This window comes from Somniosus microcephalus, chromosome 8, assembly GCF_052327205.1.
Source record: "Somniosus microcephalus isolate GS21.2 chromosome 8, FLI_Smic_1.0, whole genome shotgun sequence".
Lineage (NCBI taxonomy): Eukaryota > Metazoa > Chordata > Chondrichthyes > Squaliformes > Somniosidae > Somniosus > Somniosus microcephalus.
In genome coordinates, this window is record NC_140994.1 from 118066443 (window position 1) to 118088666 (window position 22224).

At 47.8% G+C, this 22224-nt stretch overlaps 1 protein-coding gene across 1 annotated transcript in view; it reads right to left on the bottom strand.

Moving 5' to 3' along the window:
- LOC147113758 (ran-binding protein 17-like) overlaps positions 1-22224 on the bottom strand; it is an 815149-nt gene that overhangs the window by 622090 nt on the left and 170835 nt on the right. The window contains exon 10 of the mRNA XM_085995069.1: positions 14641-14776. Within this exon, the coding sequence (XP_085851195.1) occupies positions 14641-14776 (136 nt within the window). The remainder of the gene's footprint in view (positions 1-14640; positions 14777-22224) is intronic.

Consider the following 22224-nt stretch of genomic DNA (forward strand, 5'->3'; position numbering starts at 1 on the left):
TAAAAACAGACTGTAAAACCTTCTATAGCTATGTAAAAATGAAAAGATTAGCGAAAGTAAATGTGGGTCCTTTACAGGCTGAGACAGGAGAAATTATAATGGGGAGTAAGGAAATGGCAGAGAAATTAAACAAATAATTTGTGTCTGCCTTCACGGAAGAAGACGCAAAAATCTTCCTGGAAATAGTGGACAACCAAGGCTCTAGCGAAAATGAGGAACTGAAAGAAATTAGCATTAGTAAAAAAAAAGTACTAGAGAAATTAATGGGACTGAAAGCCGATAAATCCCCTGGACCGGATGGCCTACATCCTAGGGTTTTGAAAGAAGTGCCTATAGAGATAGTGGATGCATTGGTTGTCATTTTCCAAAATTCCACATATTCTAGAACAGTTCCCATGGATTGGAAGGTGGCAAATGTAACTCCACTATTTAAGAAAGGGGGGAAGAGAGAAAACAGGGAATTACAGACCAGTTAGCCTGACATCAGTAGTGGGGAAAATGCTAGAATCCATTATTAAGGATGTGGTAACAGGGCACTTAGAAGATAATAATAGAATTGAGCAGAGTCAACACGGATTTTTGAAAGGGAAATCGTGTTTGACAAATCTGTTAGAGTTTTTTGAGTTTCTAACTAGCAGAATAGATAAGGGGGAACCAATGGATGTGGTGTATTTGGATTTTCAGAAGGCATTCGATAAGGTGCCACACAAGTGGTTTTTAAAGAAAATTAGGGCTCATTGGATTGGGGGTAATATATTAGCATGGATTGAGGATTGGTTAGCAGACAGAAAACAGCGAGTAGGAATAAACGGATCATTTTCGGGTTGGCAGGCTGTAACTAGTGGGGTACCGCAAGGATCAGTGTTTGGGCCTCAGCTATTCACAATCTACATCAATGATTTGGATGAGGGGACCAAATGTAATATATCCAAGTTTGCTGATGATACAAAGCTGGGTGGGAATGTAAGTTGTGAGGAGGATGCAAGGAGGCTTCAATGGGATATAGACAGGCTAAGAAAGTGGGCAAGAACACGGCAAATGGAATATAATGTGGAGAAATGTGAAGTTATCAACTTTGGTAGGAAAAATAGAAAAGCAGAGTATTTTTTAAATGGAGAGAGATTAGGATATTTTGGTGTTCAGAAGAACCTGGGTGTCCTTGTACAGGAATCACTGAAAGTTAACATGCAGGTACAGCAAGCAATTAGGAAAGCAAATGATATGTTGGCCTTTATTACAAGAGGATTTGAGTATAAGAGTAAAGATGTCTTACTGCAATTATATAGGGCCCTGATGAGACAACACCTAGAGTATTATGTACAGTTTTGGTCTCCATACCTAAGAAAGGATATATTTGCCATAGAGGGAGTGCAACAAAGGTTCACCAGACTGATTCCGGAGATGGGGCGATTTTTTAAAAATTCGTTTTTTATGGAATGTGGGTGTCACTGGCAAGGCGCCAGCATTTATTGCCCATCCCTAATTGCCCTCGAGAAGGTGGTGGTGAGCCGCCTTCTTGAACCGCTGCAGTCCATGTGGTGAAGGTACTCCCACACTGGTGTTGGGTAGGGAGTTCCAGGATTTTGACCCAGAGAAGATGAAGGATCGGCGATATACTTCTAAGACAGGAAGGTGTGTGAATTGGAGGGGAACTTGGAGATGGTGGCGTTCCCATGCGCCTGCTGCCTTGTCCTTCTAGGTGGAAGAGGTCACGGATTTGGGAGGTGCTGCCGAAGAAGCCTTGGCGAGTTGCTGCAGTGCATCTTGTAGGTGGTACACACTGCAGCCACGGTACACCGGTGGTGGAGGGAGTGAATGTTTAACTTGGTGGATGGGATGCCAATCAAGCAGGCTGCTTTGTCCTGGATGGTGTCGAGCTTCTTGAGTGTTGCTGAAGCTGCACTCATCCAGGCAAGTGGAGAGTATTCCATCACACTCCTTACTTGTACCTTGTAGATGGTGGAAAGGCTTTAGGGAGTCAGGAGGTGAGACACTCGCCGCACAATACCTAGCCTCTGGCCTGCTCTTGTTGCCACATTATTTTTGTGGCTGGTCCAATTAAGTTTCTGGTCAATGGTGACCCCAGGATGTTGATGGTGGGGGATTCGACGATGGTAATGCTGTTGAATGTCAAGGGGCGGTGGTTAGACTCTCGCTTGTTGGAGATAGTCATTGCTTGGCACTTGGTGCGAAAGTTACCTGCCACTTATCAGCCCAAGCATGAACGTTGTCCAGGTCTTGTTGCATGCGGGCATGGACTGCTTCATTATCTGACAAGTTGTGAATGGCACTAAACACTGTGCAATCATCAGCGAACATCCCCACTTCTGACCTTATTTTGGAGGGAAGGTCATTGATGAAGCAGCTGAAGATGGTTGGGCCTGAGGAACTCCTGCAGCGATGTCTTGGGGCTGTGCTGATTGACCTTCAACCACCACAACCATCTTCCTTTGTGCTAGATATGACTTCAGCCAGTGGAGAGCTCCCCCCCCCGCCGATCCCCTTGACTTCAGTTTTACTCGGGATCCTTCATGCCACACTCAATCAAATGCTGCCTTGATCTCAAGGGCAGTCACTTTTACCTCACCTCTGCAATTCAGATCCTTTGTCCATGTTTGGACCAAGGCTGTAATGAGGTTTGGAGCCGAGTGGTTCTGGCGGAACCCAAACTGGGCATCAATGAGTAAGTGCCGCTTGATAGCACTGTTGACGACACCTTCCATCACTTTGCTGATGATTGAGAGTAGACTGATGAGGAGGTAATTGGCTGGATTGGATTTGTCCTGTTTTTTTGTGGACAGGACATACCTGGGCAGTTTTCCACATTGTCGGATAGATGCCAGTTATGTAGCTGTACTGGAACAGCTTGGCTAGAGGCGCGGCTAGTTCTGGAGCACAAGTCTTCAGCACAATAGCCGGAATGTTGTCGGGGCCCATAGCCTTTGCTGTATCCAGTGCGCTCAGCCGTTTCTTGAGATCACGTGGAGTGAATCGAATTGGCTGAAGACTGGCTTCTGTGATGGTGGGGACCTCAGGAGTAGGCCGATATGGATCATCCACTCGGCACTTCTGGCTGAAGATGGTTGCAAACGCTTCAGCCTTGTCTTTTGCATTCGTGCTGGGCTCCAGCATCATTGAGGATGGGAATATTCATGGAGCCTCCTCCTCCTTCTAGTTGCTTAACTAACCACCGCCATTCACGACTGGATGTGGCAGGACTGCAGAGCTTTGATCTGATCCGTTTATTGGGGGATCACGTAGTCCTGTCTATAGGACGCAGCTTCGGCTTTTTAGCATGCATGTCGTCCTGTGTTGCAGCTTCCTCAGGTTGGCACCTCATTTTTAGGTATGCCTGGTGCTGCTCCTGGCATGCTCTTCTACACTCCTTATTGAACCTGGTTTGGCCCCCTGGCTTGATGGTAATGGTAGAGTGAGGGATATGCCGGGCCATGAGGTTACAGATTGTGGATTACAATTCTGCATGGATGCCCAGTTTTGAGCTGCTAGATCGGTTCTGAATCTATCCCATTTAGCACGGTGGTAGTGCCACACAACACGATGGAGGGTGTCCTCAGTGTGAAGATGGGACTTCATCTCCACAACTGTGCGGTGGTCACTACTACCAATGCTGTCATGGACAGATGCATCTGCGACAGGTAGATTGGTGAGGACGAGGTCAAGTAGGTTATTCCCTCGTGTTGGTTCTCTCACCACCTGTCGCAGTCCCAGTCAGCTGAGTGAGGGCAGTAGGTGGTAATTCAAGAGCGATACCAGTAACTTCAACCCCAATTCACCAATAGTCCCACACTCCTTACCGTTGCTTTGTCACTTACCATCACATCGTGTTCTTGCCCACAATGCAAAAATAAAAGCCAACACTAAATACACATTCCCATCCAAATTTATAAATTAATTCATGCCGTACTGCATACAAAAATTAATTAATCATCCTTGTATTCCCTTAGTGCCTGTCTTCCATGTGCCTTTACCTATCCTAATGCTCCTACGAGTTGCTACCCCAGTGGCTGCAGCATGGCTGGTGGAAGGTTGCTGACTTTCAGTGGAGGAGACTGTAGATGGGCTTGGGGGATGACCTCAAGCAGCTCTGGGCCTAGAAGGCCTGGCTTCAGACTGCACCACCTCAGCATGGGTGGCAGCAGTCTGGACTGGTTGGCTAACAGGCAACAGCAAGGTCACTGGTGGAGTGGCAGGGGTGTGAGCACGAATGCTGTCATCCTGATAGAGGACAAGAAGTTTGTGCTCCATGGAGCCACTGCCATTCCCCCGAGGGGCGCTTCAGCAATCCTAGTTATCTGTTGGAGAACAGATTGTTGGACTGTTGTAATCCCCTGGAAGCCCCTTTGAACACTGGTATCCAGAGCCTTGATGGCAGCAGTTTGAGCTTCCATTGCAGCACTGAAGCATTAGGTGGCTGCTGCTTCTGGTGCAATGGAAGCGAAGGCATCCGCCAGCAAATGCTGCATCATGGTTGATTCCACAAGTGCGTTCATGCAGTTGGCCATCCATTCGATGCTGGAAAGGATGGTCTCCAAGCTCTGCGCAAAGCCCTGTGTGAAGTTGGTGCCGAACTCCTCCATGCGCCTTAACATTGAAAACGGGCATTCTGGCAGGCTTCCCAATGCACCAACTATTTTGTTGGTGTGTACACCCATTAACCTTTTTCTGTGGCCTGACCCACTGAAGTCCTCATCCGAGTCCTTTGCAGCAGAACTAGTCTGCGACCTCGCTCTCCATCAAGCTGGCACCTGCACTCTCCTTTCCCCCTGCCCTGGCTGCAGCTTATTTGTACCCAGTGTGTCAGCATGTACAGATCCCGCCTCTATGCTATACTCTAAATTACACGCAGTGTCAGTATCTAAGCTGGTGGCTGAGACTGTTAAATTGAGCGACGGTGTCCCTTCATCTTCACTGCCTTACTGTTCTTCCACCACTGCCTGGGCAGGCTGCAGTTCTTGGATATCTGAAATGAAAAAGGGACTAGGCCTGGGTTGTGGTGAGGGGAGAGGAGAAAGTAAGAAATACATGCTGACACCATCTGCAGCTGGTAAGTCAGAGGAGAGTTATGGATGAGGGAGAAGTGGGATGTGGGGAGGAGGATGAGGTATGAGGGTATCCTCTTCTTCAATGGTTTCAGCTCCGCGTGGTGGCCACGGCCTCAGCAATGGTCCTACCTATAATGGCCAGCACCGTCTCCTGCAGGGTGGTTAGACAATGCAGATGCACCTCTTTCCCTCCAGTTAGTTCCTACTGCCTTCAGTTGTGCGTCACCTTCTCCCACAAGAGAGAGGGAAGTGTGTCAGTGAGTGTCGGGCAATCTGTTTGGGCGATGTGGCCATCATGGTTGAATAGATGCGTAAGCTGTGAGATGTGGGTGTGAGGCTTGCAACAATGCTAAGTCTGTGAAAGTGAGGTGAAGCATATGCATGTTAGGTATGAGTCCTGATTGATAGAGATTGTGGTAGGTGAGTGATAGGGAAGTGGTGATTTGAGCAGTAGCTGAGGCTATTGGTGCAGTTGGTTGGTTATGGCATTTGAAGATGCATTCACTGACCTTGACCACTCGCGCGAGGTCATCAAACTTCTTGCGGCACTGCATCCAGATCCTTGGGGCTACACTCCTGACATTAATCTCTACGGCTATCTGTTCCCACTGCCTTGTGTGTCTGGGGGGGGGGGGGGGGCGGCTCCTGCCAAACCCCCCCCGAGGATACAGGCCATCTCCTCCTTTCCACCAAGACCTCCAGTGTACCGTCCGAACACCTGAGGGCCTGCTCTCTCCCATGGTCAGGCATTCTTCTCTCTTTTCCAGGTCATGTTCAATTGCAGAACGACTCCCAGCACCTGCTCCAGCCACAATGCCCCTCCTCTTAAGAGGTGCAGACTAGATTTAAGTAGTGCAGGCTAGCTTTAAGTAGTGCAATTTAGTAACGATATTGGGCCCCCTGCTGATGTAGCAGCCAATGAACAGCACAGGTAGCACTGGCTGCACGTGGAAATCAGCACGAAGTTGCCGTTCTGCCTGCATTCCACTCAATGGGCGCGGTTTAATCGCACATCACAATCCCAGCACCCGTTTTCAGGGGCTCACCAATTTAACCCCCCAAATTTTGAACAGCAAAATACTGCATCTGCTGGAAATCTATGATTCTATGCTAAAGACCTTCACCGGGTCAGGCAACATCTGTGGAGAGAACATGTCGACGTTTTAGGTGTGCGGACCAAGTTTTTTCAGTCTTTCCTCAAACCTCAGTCCTTGTACACTGGGGATTAGCCTCATAGCTTTTCTCTGAGCTGCCTGCAGCGCTTCAATGTCTTTCTCGTGTCTCAGTGACCAGAATTGGACACAGTAGTTAAGGTGTGGTCTGGCCAGAGCACTGTACAGTCTGAGCATGACTTCCTCTCACTTGTACTCTACTGTTTTGCCTATATAGTTCAGCATTGACATTTGTGTTGTTGACTCTGCTCCACAGTGATTGCACACCCTTAACTATTCTGACAACATTCACAAAGTACTTTTATCACCTTTTTTTCTTCCTTTGTGCAATGCCTCTTATTAAGTGTTATTTGTCATTGTTCTACCCTCTTACACCTTTTGTCTAACACATTTAGTAATTCCCGAGCTGCTTTCTCAGATTGAATTGTCCCTTAGTTTGGCATTCTGCGAGTTTGATCACTTTGCATTGAGCTTCTGAATCTAGTCCATTAATGTTAATTAGAAGCACAGGTAGGTTGGTGCAGCTTTAATGTACATGGATTTCTGCAACAATTCAGATTTAATCAAAGTAATGAGCTAGCTGCTTTCCTTCCATATCTGCAGCAAGTTTTTGATTATATCACAATGCACTTCCCTGGATTTGCGGAACACCTCCGTTCAGTCCGTAAGGGTGACCCCGAGCTTCCGGTCACCTGTCATTTTAATTCACCGCTCCATTCCCACTCGGACCTCACCGTCCTTGGCCTCTTGTATTGTTCCACAGAAGCTCAACGTAAACTCGAGGAACAGCACCTCATCTTCCGATTAGGCACTCTGCAGCCTTCTGGACTCAATATCGAGTTCAACAATTTCAGATCATAACCTCGGCCCCTATTACATTTTTACTTGTAATTTTTCCACTCCTTTTCCCCCTCCCCCCTTTCCTTTTGTTTCTCTCTCACACCTGGCAGCTATCTCTTGCCCTGCCAGTACACTTTACACCTAATCTCAGCCTATTACCATCTCGTCTAGCTTCTAATACCTTTTATTGTCTCTTTTACTTCTTTTGTTTCTTTCACTTCTTTTGTCCGATCGCAGCCCTGCCTTCGATCTATTTTCTTTTCTTTCCAGTTTTGAGGGGTTCGACCCGAAACGTCAACTCAAATTTCTCTCCACGGATGTTGCCTGACCTGCTGAGTTTTTCCAGCATTTTCTGTTGTTATTTCGGATTTCCAACATCTGCAGTATTTTGCTATCGAACCATCGTAGCCCATTTGGTGGGGGAGAGGAGGGGAGGGGAGGGGAGAGGGCAAAGAAGCTTGGAATTGTGATGCTGCTTCTCTATAATACGGAGATTAGTTTTGCACACCCTCATAGAAGGCTTTGACTGTTGCTGGAATATAGTTCTATGGGTGCTAGCAACCGTCTGCTACCTACCTCACTCTTCACTCACCCACTGCGTCAGAGCACTTAGATATGAGGGAAGACTGAGAAACTTGGACTGTTCAGTCTTGCTGACTGTGGGAGGCATCAGAGCCCAGCCTGATCCTGTCCTCACGTACTCGTACTTTGGAGCATAAGTAGGCACCCTGCCTGATTTTTCCCCTCCCAAGTCCCAGCAGTCCGAGGCAAATTGTAGTATCTCCCTTATTGCCCCAACTGAGATCAGCTAACTCAGCATTAGCTGGGAATCAAACCTAGGGGCTTCTGGTCTATTTACCATAAGGGCTATATCAATCTGTGACTTTACCCACTAGGTCACCGGGGGCAGCTAGGTTTAGTGGTTATCGTGAAACTGCAAGCTCAAATTTCAGCACTAGACAGCTTCCCTGCGATGTTGTTGTTCTGTATTAGGAGACTGGCATCACAAGTAAATTCTCCATGACTGCTGAGACCTGTCGCTCATTTACTGCAAGTCTGTGCTGAGTGTTAAATTTGTTATGTTACACAGCATCACAATCAATAGTCTTCCTGTGAGCTTGCTGTGTATCATTAAAGCGCAACATCAAATCTGTTTAATTTCATTGCTAATATGTCACGTATTAAGAGATATAGATAGATGCATTTTGAAGGGTTGTGAACACAAACATTTATTAATAACCAGATATCTGTTGACTAACAATATTACTGCAGCAGTGAGTTTATCATGCAGTGTCATATAAGGCCTATGACATTTCCTCAGTGATTAATGTGAACTATCACTTAGTACTCACACTGATTGCACCACATTCCTTCATTTCCTCTCCTCCTCTACTGACAGCGCCGTGTTTTGTTATATCACAGAAACATGCAGCTCTCCTGTACCTCACCCAACTACCCATTTTTTAATGTGAGTCTAGAAAATGCAGATGGGCTATTCAACAAATGTGGGCATTGCAGCTGAGTCATAACCTGACACACACACACACACACACGTGCACTTTCTGGCAGCGATTTCTAGATATCAATCAGGAGCTCCCAGCCCAAAGGAACCAAGCCCTATTCTAGAGCCCTAATAGTTGAGATTATGTAATGACCCTGGAACCTTTTGGAACCTGTATGGTTTGGTGTCACACAAGCTGCACCTTTACCCAGAAGTCTAAAGGGGGGAGATAATCATTGATCCTCTAAAGAGCATTACAGCACAGGAGGCTGCCATTTGGCCCATCGCACCTGCTTTGAAAGAGCTATCCACTTAGTCCCAATCCCCTACCCTATCTCCATATCCCTTTATTTTCAAATATTTATCCATTTCCCTTTTAAAAGTTATTATGGACTCTGTTTCTACCACTCTTTCTGATAGGGCATTTCATGGCAAATGTGAGGTCATCCAATTTGGACCTAAAAAGGATAGAACAGAGAACTTTCTAAATGGTAAAAAGCTAGCAGCAGCGGAGGTCCAAAAAGACTTGGGGGTCCATGCACATATATCATTAAAATGTCATGGACCGCCAACGCCTCCCGCGAAATTCAGTGGGAGGTTAGCGGCGGCAGTAACCGGCAGCGCCCCGGCCGCGATCTTTGGTAGCACCCCCTGACTTACCACTGGACGCTATGTCCGGCAGGGTCAGGGGGGCCTACCTGCGGCTGGGATGGTGCTATTTAAAGGCGAGGTGCTGGGCGGCCATTTTTGTTGCTGGTCGCCTGCCAGCACTTGCCTCCGGTGCCGTCCCCAGCATACTGACCCGCCCCCCCCCCCCCCCCCTGTGGAGTGCCGGCTGCGCTCCATGAGCCTGGCACTTTTTGTGAGTGCCGGGCTCTTTGCCGGCACTCCGATCCCCGATGGCCCATCTGGGCCCCGGGTCGCGCTGCACCAGGCCCCTCCCCTTTAAGGGGAGGAAGGCATGCAATACCATGATGTGACGTGCCGCAGCACATGGCGCTACAGCGCATAGCGCCACGATATTCCCTCGCAGCGCCCCAAGAGGGAGGCGGGGCGCTTCCAGTAGCGCCCCACTTCCCTCTTGGGGCGCTACCACTCAATTTTGGCCGCGGGGGACGCTAATTTTTCCAGGGCGCTAAAAGTAGCGAAGTTAGCACACCAAAGGGGGCGCAACTCAACTTTCCCCCCAAAAACTCTAGAGTCAGTTAGATACTGCGACGGGAGAGGAAGATAAGCTAAATAGGCTGAATGGGCTCTATCGTCAATGCTTATCTAAATGATTTTTGTGAATTGTTCTTGCCTTACCATTGCCAGTGACAAACCTGTAGTCAGCTACTGAAATCTTTTAACTCTACAACAGAAATGTATTTGAATAATAGTCAATACAAACTAGTTTTGGATCTAGCACCAGTGCAGTCCTAAAAACTGTTGTTACATTTCAATCACAAACCATTTTTTATCAGAGCTGCACATTTTTAAACAAACAAAAAGAGTTTCTAACCTTTAATTCAGTTTTGCACTGTCCAATGGACCAATGAAAAGGAACCACACAGACTATGGAGATCCCATGTTTTATTCCTGGTATGTGATGGTTGAGTGTACGGGGAGGGGCTGCACCTGACTTCAGTATCATTGAGCTAGGAAAGAAGGGGTTAAAAAAGGAAAAAAAGTAGCCAGAGGTTTCACACTTCATTCCCATCCAGTGATGCATGTGCACGGTCTTTGGCCGTGGACAGGATCGGGTGTGGCTGGGATCCTCTACTGTGGTTGAACAGCCTGCCTACATCACTATCCTTATGATTTATTTCAGATAGGACATATTCTACATTATTGTGTAGATGCCAATGTCACAGCTATACTGAGACAGCTTGGGTAGGGAAGCAGGCTATGGGCCCCAACAACATCCCAGCTATCGTGCTGAAGACTTGTGCTCCAGAACTAGCCGCGCCTCTAGCCAAGCTGTTCCAGTACAGCTACAACACTGGCATCTATCCGACAATGTGGAAAACTGCCCAGGTATGTCCTGTCCACAAAACGCAGGACAAATCCAACCCGGTCAATTACCGCCCCATCAGTCTCTACTCTCAATCATCGGCAAAGTGATGGAAGGTGTCATCGACAGTGCATTCAAGCGGCACTTACTCACCAATAACCTGCTCACTGATGCCCAGTTTGGGTTCCGCCAAGACCACTCGGCTCCCGACCTCATTACAGCCTTGGTCCAGACATGGACAAAGGAGCTGTATTCCAGAGGTGAGGTGAGAGTGACTGCCCTTGACATCAAGGCAGCATTTGATCGAGTCTGGCATCAAGGAGCCCTAGTAAAACTGAAGTCAATGGGAATCAGGGGGAAAATGCTCCACTGGCTGGAGTCATACATAGCACAAAGGAAGATGGTTGTGGTGGTTGAAGGTCAATCATCACAGCCCCAGGACATCACTGCAGGACTTCCTCAGGGCAGTGTTCTGGGCGCAACCATCTTCAGCTGCTTCATCAATGACCTTCCCTCCAACATAAGGTCAGAAATGGGGATGTTTGCTGATGACTGCACAGTGTTCAGCGATATTCACAACTCCACAGATAATGAAGCAGTCCATGCCCGCATGCAACATGACCTGGATGACTTTCAGGCTTGGGCTGATAAGTGGCAGGTAACATTCGCTCCACAGAAGTGCCAGGCAATGACTATCTCCAACAAGCGAGAGTCTAACCACCTCCCCATGACATTCAATGGCATTACCATCGCCGAATCCCCCACTATCAACATCCTGGGGATCACCATTAACCAGAAACTTAACTGAACCAGCCACATAAATACTGTGGCAACAAGAGCAGGTCAGAGGCTAGGTATTGTGCGGCGAGTGTCTCACCTCCTGACTCCCCAAAGCCTTTCCACCATCTACAAGGCACAAGTAAGGAGTGTGATGGAATACTCTCCACTTGCCTGGATGAGTGCAGCTCCAACAACACTCAAGAAGCTTGACACCATCCAGGGCAAAGCAGCCGGCTTGATTGGCACCCCATCCACCACCTTAAACATTCACTCCCTACACCACCGGCGTACCGTGGCTGCAGTGTGTACCACCTACAAGATGCACTGCAGAACTCGCCAAGCCTTCTTCGGCAGCACCTCCCAAACCCGCGACCTCTTCCACCTAGAAGGACAAGGGCAGCAGGCGCATGGGAACACCACCACCTCCAAGTTCCCCTCCAAGTCACACACCATCCTGACTTAGAAGTATATCGCCGATCCTTCATCGTCGTTGGGTTAAAATCCTGGAACTCCCTACCTAACAGCACTGTGGGAGTACCATCACCACACGGACTGCAGCGGTTCAAGTAGATGGCTCACCACCACCTTCTCAAAGGCAACTAGGGGTGGGCAATAAATGATGGCCTTGCCAGCAACGCCCTGATCCCATAAACAAATTAAAAACATTTTTTTTTAAGTTAACTAGCCTTCCGCATTACAGCTGGGCCTGATATTCTGCATTTGAGAGAGTTGGGAATGAACTTGAATTTCCATTCAATTTTTATACCTTCTTATAAGAAAATATAGCAAATCAATAGCCACTCTGTGCCTCAACTCTCCTGCATGTGAAACAGTTACTGCAGCAATCGAGACTTCCCTGAGATTTTGCAAATTTGAAATAGGAATAATTTTGAACTGCATCCCAATAAATTCTAGTTAAAAATAGTCCCAGTAAATATTATAATTGAACAAGTTTGCCGTACTACGGTAAATTTTTGCATGAAGATTAAAAGAAAGGAATAACATTTATTTACTGCCTTATCAGACAGTTTCACTGTCACTTTGTATCTAGAAAAAGCCTGTTTCTGAAGTTTACTGCTATCGGCAAAAGAACTGCTATAGAATCATAGAATCAGAGTACAGGAGGTCGTCATTTGGCCCATCGTACCTGCACCAGCTCTTCGAAAGAGCTATCCAATTAGTCTCACTCCCCTGCTCTTTCTCCATAGCCCTGTAATTTTTTCCTTTTCAAGTATCTATCAAATTCCCTTTTATAAGTTACTGTTGAATCTGCTTCCACCATCCTTTTGGCAGTGCATTCCAGATCACAGAAACTTAGTGTGTAAACTCATTTCTCCTCATTGTTCCTCTGGTTCTCTTGCCAATTATCTTAAATCTGTGTTGTCTGGTTATCGACATAGTAAACGTTAGTAAAGTGGTCAATTTCTTTCTCGGAGTAGTGAGTTGGTGTTTTATTTTACATATACATGAGTTGAGCGAGACACAGTGACCTGAGCACAGAGTTATAGTACAATCGCATGGTGACATAGCACTGCTCTCGACGGCTGACTTCTATTACCCAGCTCAGCTCACACTGGAATCTGCCTGCAAACCAAGCCAACTACAATGAGTAACGCCAGAGTACAGCACTAGAAAATGACATGGAAGGAATTCCTTCCTATCTCCTTCAAATATGAATGCAGAAGGAGAAAATAATAATTGCTCACGTGCTGTAATTTTTTATTAAAGCTCATAAAATATCTCAAGGGGAAAGGCAACAGGTAATACCCCCATAAATATATCAAGGGTTAGGCTTTGTGCCTAATCATTATTAGTTTTCACATAGTTTTTTACAGGGTAATAGAGGTGAGGAGGGAGTGCGCGGTGTCACTATTTAACTTTGGATGTTACTGTGATGTCTTCTATGAGGGGTAAGGGAGTGTGAATCTTGCCTGTCTAAGGCAGTGAAGCTGTATTGACAATCAGCTGTTGAACTGCTAAAAAAAACACCAGAGACAGTGTGATTAACATGTCACAAGAATGAATCACACTCAGTTCTCCGGTAACACCCTGTGACATCACCGAAACTCAGTCCAGATTTCTGAGGATCTTAATTGTTACTGAAGACACCATCCGGGACTAACAATAAGGGGAGCATATGAGGGTAAGTGCTAATTTCCTTCCCCCTTTTTAAAAGCACATGAACTGCAAACAACTTAAATATTATGCACAAGGGTAACTAAATCTGATTCCCAAGTTGGTAGTTCTCAGTCTAGCTGTATGCTAGATGTTATCCTCCTCACCCAGGGTTGACATGGTCATGTGTGAGATTAGACCAGAATATGAACCCTTCAGAAGATGCCTGAAGCTGATATGCTATGGTACTTGAAGCAACAGAGTCAGCAGTACTGACTTACATGCCACATCCGCATCACTCCATGTGCAGGAATAGTGGAGTGCTATCCATGCCTGCAAGCATGCTCACAATGAGCGCCACACCTAGTGAGAAATCAATAGGACAGGTGGGTCTTCACCATTATTAAAAAGGTTAAATAAAGATAACTCTCCCAATGATATCCAATGAGTAGCTGAGCCATACGGAAACTATCAGAATCCCAGGATCAATCCTCGGTTTGTACCAAGTTAAGTGAGCAGTAGGAGTGTTACAATTTGTCTCAGTGCCTCTGGGCTAGGGCAGAAGGCGGGTGGGAAGGGAGGGAAAGAAAGAAAACACAGCTAAGGTGCTTGCTCCTGGTCAGACCAAGCAGTTCCTGCTGGAAGTCCAGCCACATGGATGTTGAGTGAGTACAGCCTGCCAAGACTTCCTGTCTGGGCCCATACGTTAATAATGGCCACATGCGGAAGGGACCAGATGACCAACAGCATCTGTGGAACCATTGCCGAAAAAAACTCAATACCATCGGGGGGAGGAGGGGAGTTAAATTCAAGGAGAAAATCGGCAGGAGGAGAGATAAAAGAATTGCACAGAATTTATAGCATAGAAACAGGCCATTCGTCTCAACAGGTCTATGCCTGCGTTTATGCTCCTCACGAGCCACCTCCCACCTTACTTCATCTCACCCTAACAACATTTCCTTCGGTTCCTTTCTCCCTCATGCACTGATCTAGCTTCCCCATTGCAAAGTTGAAGCGATGCGACACACAGTTGGAGCCATTGCCCAGTATCTATAACAGCGACATCATTCCTGAATCATGTGGGGTAGAAGTGATTTCTTACATTCTGTGTTGAGCATTTCAGACTCTCCGCATTCTGTAAAGCATTCCTACTGCAACCAGAAGCCAACAGCCTACCTTTGAGGATCTGTGAAGCTGGTCACCGATGTAAGTTTTACGAAACTGGTCAAAGAAGCTAAGCATAGCAAGCTCGATTTTTTCGTTTCCTGACTGTGGCAACCTGGAGTCTATCAGATTCACCAGCTGAAACACACTATTAAAAAGAAAAGAGGTTAAAACTCAAATACCAATTAGTCAGTTGTTGCTCAGTGGTAGCACTCTCGCCTCTGAATTAGAAGGTCACAGGTTCAAATCCCACTCGAGAGACCTGAGCAGGAAAACTAGGCCGACACTTCAGTGCAGTACTGAGGGAGTGCTGCGCTGTTGGAGGTGCCGTCTTTTGGATGAGACATTAAACTGAGAACCTGTTTGCTCTCAGGTGGATGTAAAAGATCCTATGGCACTATTCGAAGAGCAGGGGAGTTCTCCCCAGTGTCCTGGCCTCAACCAACATCACTAAAACAGAATGGCCTAGAAATTCAAGGGTGCCCATTTTTGGGCACCCGGGGGCCACCAGAGTGGTGAATCCGTGGCTCCCGAGATATTGGGCCTCGGACCTCATTGTATTAGAGCCGGCTCGGTGTAACAGTCAGCAAAGACTGATGAAGTGTGAAGAAAAATCAGGTCGCTGCTAGTGTCACAACAGCCTTCAGATAAGTGGGTCTGGGGGTCGGGTCGTGGATGGAGGGGACGGCGAAGGGTCGCTGGTTGGGTCGGGGCTGTGGGGTCAGGCCAGGGGTTGTGATCAGGTCGGAGTAACTAGAGAGGGAGATCACGGTTCGTAGACGGGTGCGTGGGAGAGTGGAGGGTCAGGGCCTTGGCGGAGGCGGTCGATTGGAGATCAGGGCCAGGGGGGGATCAGAGATCAGGAGTGGCGACAATAGGGAGGAGGGTCGAGAGTGCTGGCGATGGGGAGGGGGTGGGGAGCGGTGGCGATGGGGAGGGGGTGGGGAGTGGTGGCGATGGGGATGGGGTGTGGGGTCGGGAGCGGTGGTGATGGGGAGTGGGGTCGGGAGCGGGGTCGGGAGCGGTGTTGATGGGGATATAAAGAAACGGCTGAGCGCACTGGATACAGCAAAGGCTATGGGCCCTGACAACATCCCGGCTATCGTGCTGAAGACTTGTGCTCCAGAACTAGCCGTGCCTCTAGCCAAGTTGTTCCAGTACAGCTACAACACTGGCATCTATCCTACAATGTGGAAAACTGCCCAGTTATGTCCTGTCCACAAAAAGGACAAATCCAATCTGGCCAATTACCTCCCCATCAGTCTACTCTCGGTCATCAGCAAAGTGGAGGAAGGTGTTGTCGACAGTGTTATCAAGCGGCACTAATTCACCAATAACCTGCTCACTGATACCCAGTTTGGGTTCCGCCAGGGCCACTTGGCTCCAGACCTCATTACAGCCTTGGTCCAAACATGGACAAAGGAGCTGAATTGCATAGGTGAGGTAAGAGTGACTGCCCTTGACATTAAGGCAGCATTTGATCAAGTGTGGCATGAAGGGTCCCTCATAAAACTGAAGTCAATGGGAACCGGGGGTAGTACTCTCCACCGGGGGTAGTACTCTCCACCGGGGGTAGTACTCTCCACCGGGGGTAGTACTCTCCACCGGGGGTAGTACTCTCCACCGGGGGTAGTACTCTCCACCGGGGGTAGTACTCTCCACCGGGGGTAGTACTCTCCACTGGCTGGAGTCATACCTAGCACAAAGGTAGATGGTTGTGGCAGTTGAAGGTCAATCATCCCAGCCGCAGGTCATCGCTACAGGAGTTCCTCAGGGCAGTGTCCTAGGCCCAACCATCTTCAGCTGCTTCATCGCAACTCCTCAGATAATGATGTAGTCCATGCCTCTGCATGCAACAAGACCTGGACGACATTCAGGCTTGGGCTGGTAAGTGGCAGGTAACATTCGCACCACATAAGTGCCAGGTAATGACTATCTCCAACAAGCGAGATTCTAACCACTGCCCCTTGACATTCAACAGCATTACCATCGCTGAATCCCCCACCATCAACATCCTGGGGGGTCACCATTGACCAGAAACTTAACTGGGCCAGCCACATAATTACTATTGCAACAAGAGCATGTCAGAGGCTAGTTATTCTGCGGCAAGTGACTCACATCTTGACTCCATAAAGCCTTTCTACCATCTACAAGGCACAAGTAAGGAGTGTGATGGAATACCCCCCAAAACACCGCTCTCAGGCCCCCCCCCAAAACACCGCTCTCAGGCCCCCCCCCAAAACACCGCTCTCAGGCCCCCCCCAAAACACCGCTCTCAGGCCCCCCCCCAAAACACCGCTCTCAGGCCCCCCCCTCAAAACACCGCTCTCAGGCCCCCCCCTCAAAACACCGCTCTCAGGCCCCCCCAAAAACACCGCTCCCAGCCCCCCCCCCAAAACACCGCTCCCAGGCCCCCCCAAAACACCGCTCCCAGGCCCCCCCCCAAAACACCGCTCCCAGGCCCCCCCAAAACACCGCTCCCAGCCCCCCCCAAAACACCGCTCCCAGCCCCCCCCCCCAAAACACCGCTCCCAGGCCCCCCCAAAACACCGCTCCCAGCCCCCCCCCAAAACACCGCTCCCAGGCCCCCCCAAAACACCGCTCCCAGGCCCCCCCCCAAAACACTGCTCCCAGGCCCCCCCAAAACACCGCTCCCAGAACCCCCCTCCCAAAAACACTGCTCCCAGGTAACCTCATCCCCATTGGCTCCAATGGATAGGTAAATCAGACAGTGTGTATAATCAGCTGCCTGTTCGCGCTACTGGAGAAGACCAATTTCACCCCCCCCCCCCCAGGAGTCAGAAAATCCAGTGAGTGTTGGAAGGCTGTTCAGCTATGAACGACTTCAGCGCCAAGCCAAACCTTGTCTTTTCCTGACATCCACACAAATGTTTTCTGACTGTGGCCATTAGGTCGTGATCAGGAGCAGGAAATTAGGCCAATTTTTAACCTCCCTAGCCTCAGGGCACTGAGGTAAATTATTGCCCCCAATCCTGCTCTGGCACTGGTCAAGATAAGTTCACTCATATCCTGGTCTGTATCCACTGCTTAACTGCAGTCCATCTGTAGGAGCCAGCAAGAAGACATTCTCCATACAAGTTTCTGTAAAACGAACAGCAACATTTGCAGTCACAACTTGGCTAGGCACAAGCTGAAGTTTGGCGCCACCATGTGGCAAACTAATGTTTAAAACGTGACGTATTAAAGATTCTCTAACTTTGCCACCTTTTGCTAAGTCCAAACCCGAGCCTCTGGGACAAGATGGGGGAAGGGCAGTATGTGGGTTCCTGACATGAGTTCCAAGGTTTGCTTTTTTATTAAGTTAAAATTAGGGGGGAGGGTGAACAGCCAGAGGTCGCTGTCCATATTGGTACCAACAACATAGGCAGAAAGAGGGGTGACGTCCTGCAGGCAGAGTTTAGGGAGCTAGGAGAGAGATTAAAAAGCAGGATCTTAAAGGTAGTAATCTCCGGATTACTCCCGGTACCACATGCTAGTGAGTACAGGAATAGGAGGACAGAACAGATGTATGCTTGGCTGGACAGATGGTGCAGGAGGGAGGGCTTTAGATTCCTGAGGCATTCAGACCGTTTCTGGGGAAGGTGGGACCTGTACAAGCTGGACAGGTTACACCTCAACAGAACCGGGACCAATATTCTCGCGGGGAGGCTTGCTGGTGCTGTTGGGGAGGGTTTAAACTAGCTTGGCAGGGGGGGTGGGCACCAGCTTATTGGAGTAGAAAAGAGGAAGGAGGTGCATAAAAGAGTGAGTGTGTTGCATCGTACTACAGAAGAAAGTAGTACTAGGGGCAGAAGTAGTACCATATTAGATAGGAGCAAACTAAGACTATGAAAAATTCAAAAATGGGTTTAGAATGCATGTACGTAAATGCACAAAGTGTGGTGAATAAGGTGTGTGGCAATATGATGTGGCAATACCGGAAACGTGGCTTAAAAAGGGTGAGGACTAGGCACTTAATATTCAAGGGTACAAGGTGTTCAGAAAAGATAGGAAAGGAAAAAAGGGAGGTTGGGTGGCAGTGCTGATTAAGGAAGACATTGTAGTGTTGAAAAGGGAGGATGTTCTTGAAGGGACAAGGACAAAATCCATTTGGTTAGAGTTGAGGAGCAAAAAGGGTATGATCACGCTATTGGGGCTATTCTACAGGCCTCCAAATAGTGAGAGGGAGGTAAAGGTGCAAATCTGCAGGGAAATTGCAGAGATATGCAAGAGCTATAGAGTGGTGATATTGGGGGACTTTGGCATTACCTGAATATCGATTGGGATAATGCTAGGGTAAAGTGAAAGGAGGGGGAGGAATTTCTGAAATGTGTTCAGGAGAATTTCCTTGCCCAGTATGTTCTTGGCCCAGCTACGAAGGAGGCATTGCTGGATCTGGTGCTGGGGAATGAGGTGGGCCAGGTCGACCAAGTGTCTGTGGGAGTACACTTGGGTATGAGTGATCATCGTATCATAAGATTTAGATTAGCAATGAAGAGGAGCAAGGAACAATCTAGAGTGGAACTTCTAAACTGGAATAGGGCTAAATTCAAAGGAATGCGAAAGGATCTAACCAGGGTAAAATGGAACCAAAGACTGACAGGAAAAACTGTAACAGAACAATGGGTGATCTTTAAGGAGATGTTCCAAGTACAGGCTAGGTACATTCCAACAAGAGGAAAGGGTAAGGGAACCAAAGCAAGGGCTCCTTGGATGATGAGGGAGATAGAGAAGATGATGAAACAAAAAAAGAGGATGTATGATGCATGTCAGGTGAATTCTTCCAAGGGAGAACCAGACCAAATACAATAAGTTGAGAGGGGAAGTGAAGATGAAAATAAGATTGGCAAAGAGAGAATATGAGAGTAGGGTGGCGGTTAACATAAAAGGGAACCCAAAAATCTTCTACTGGCATGTAAATAGTAAGTGGGCAGTAAGAGGCAGAGTAGGGCCTATTAGCGACAAAGAAGGTGTTATATGCTTAGAGGCACAGGACAAGGATAGAATACTCAATGAGTACTTTGTATCGGTGTTTACGAAGGAGGTGGATGCTGACAAAATATCGGTAGCAGTGGAAAAGGTAGAAGTAATGGAAGGGGTGAAAATTGAAAGATAGGATGTACTAGAAAGGCTGGGTATTCTTAGAGTGGATAAGTTGCCTGATCCAGATGGCTTGTATCCCAGATTGCTAAGGGAATTGGGGGAGGAGATAACGTAAGGGCTTGCCATAATTTTCCAATCTTCCCTAGATGTGGGGGAGGTGCCTGAGGAATGGAAAGTGGCAAATGTGACACCATTGTTCAAGAAAGGGTATAAGGACAATCCTAGTAACTACAGGCCGGTCAGTTTATCAGTGGTGGGTAAAGTTTTAGAAACAATAATCAAGCAAAAAATTAACAGGCACGTGGGAGAGGTTTAAGCTAATTAAGGAGAGCCAACACAGATTTGTAAAAGGCAAATCATGTTTGACTAATCTAATTGAATTTTTTGATGAAGTAACAGGGAGGATCGATGAAGGGAATGCAATGGATGTTGTCTACATGGATTTGACAAAGTACCACATAGAAGGCTGGTTAACAGAATTGAAGCTCATGGAATAAGTGGGTCAATGGCAGCTTGGATAAGGAATTGGCTTAAGGACAGGAAACAGCGAGTTGTGGTAAATGGCTGTTTTTCAGACTGGAAGATGGTAGCTAGTGGTGTTCCCCAAGGGTCAGTGCTGGGGCCACTGCTTTTTTTGATATATATATATATATAAATAAATGACCTGGATATTGGAATAAAAAGTAGAATTTCTAAATTTGACGATGACACCAAACTTGAGGGTGTGGTGAACAGTGAGGATGATACCAATCAACTGCAACAGGACATAGAAAGACTAGCAGAATGGACAGACAAGTGGCAGATGGAATTTAATACAGAGAAGTGTGAGGTGATGTATTTTGGCAGAAGGAACAGGGAGAGGCAATGTACACTTAATGGCACAGTTTTAAAGAGGGACCTGGGAGATAATGTGCATAGATCCCGGAATGTGGCAGGACATATTGAGAGAGTGGTTAGCAAAGCATATGGGATCTTGGGTTTCATAAATAGAGGTATTGAGTACAAAAGTAGAGAAGATATGCTGAACCTTTATAAAGCACTGGTTAGGCCACAACTGGAGTATTGCGTTCAGTTCTGGTCACCACACTTTAGGAAGGATGCGAAGGCCCTTGAGAGGGTGCAGAGGTGATTTACCAGAGTGGTTCCGGGGATGGGGGATCTTAGCTACAAGGACAGGTTGGAGAAACTGGATTTGTTTTCATTAGAGCAAAGGAGGTTGAGGGGTGATTTGATAGAGGTGTACAAGATTATGACGGGTTTGAATAGGCTAGACGGGGAAAGGCTGTTCCCACTAGTTGATGGTACACGGACTAGGGGACACGGATTTAAGGTTTTGGGCAAGAGATACAGGGGGGATGTGAGGAAAAACTTTTTTACGTAGCGAGTGGTGAGGACCTGGAACTCATTTGGGGCGCTACCTTCGCTGACCCCCCAAAAAAGTTAGCGCCCCCACGGCTGATTTTCCCAGGTAGCTCCCCAAGAGGGAGGAAGGGCACGACTGGAAGCACCCCATGTCCCTCTTGGGGTGTTGCGGGATGTCGCACCGCGGTACTGCAGGCCTTCCGTCCCGGCACCCAGCTGGGCCACCAGGGATCAGGAGTGCCGGCAAACAAGCCCGGCACGCAAGAGAAGTGCTGGGCTCACAGAGAGCAGCCGGCACCCCGCTAGGGTGTTTCACGGGGGCCGGGGACAGCAACGGGGGGGCAGTTGCTGGCAGGCAGCCAGCAACAAAAATGGCCGCCCACCACCTCCCCTTTAACTAGCGCTGCCCCGGCCGCAGGTAGGTCCCCCCGACCCCAGCGGACATAGCGTCCGGCGGTATGTCGGGGGGCACCACCCAATATTACAGCCGTGGCGCGAGCGAGGCGCTGCGCACAGCAATGACGTCATCACCGCGCGGCACTAACGGTTAGCACCGCCACTAACCTCCTGCTATTCAATAGGAGGTGTTAGCGGCGCCGCGCCCACATGCTCGTTGATTTGCGTAGGGCGCTAACGGGAGGCGCAAATCAACCGAATTTAGCCCCCTATGACTCTAATTTAATTTAAAACCTACTAACCGATGCCTCCAAAACATCAGACACAGACGTAAGAAGAAAAAATAGGATTCTATTTTAAAAATCAAACTTTGGGTGTCTGGGTTTAATTTTTGAATTTTCCAGTTTTGCTGCACAGTGACTTCCCTACGTTTTTGCTTTTATGAATCAGTTATTTGAAAATAAATCCATATAGTGATTTAACCTGTACGAGGTAGTCTAATGGTGTAAATTAACAGGACATGTAGTGTGAATCCTGCATATTCTCCCTGATTAGGGTACACTAACTCAGTGTGACAGATATTAAAGGGAAGTTTATTTCATAGAAAGACTTGCTCAGAGATGTTGGATAAAGTTGGAACAATGGGGTCCACTTTAGGGCACTCAGTCTTTGGGAGGGATTGCAACCAAACATGAGGGAAATGTTATCTAAACTTACAGATGTTCTTTGGCCTGT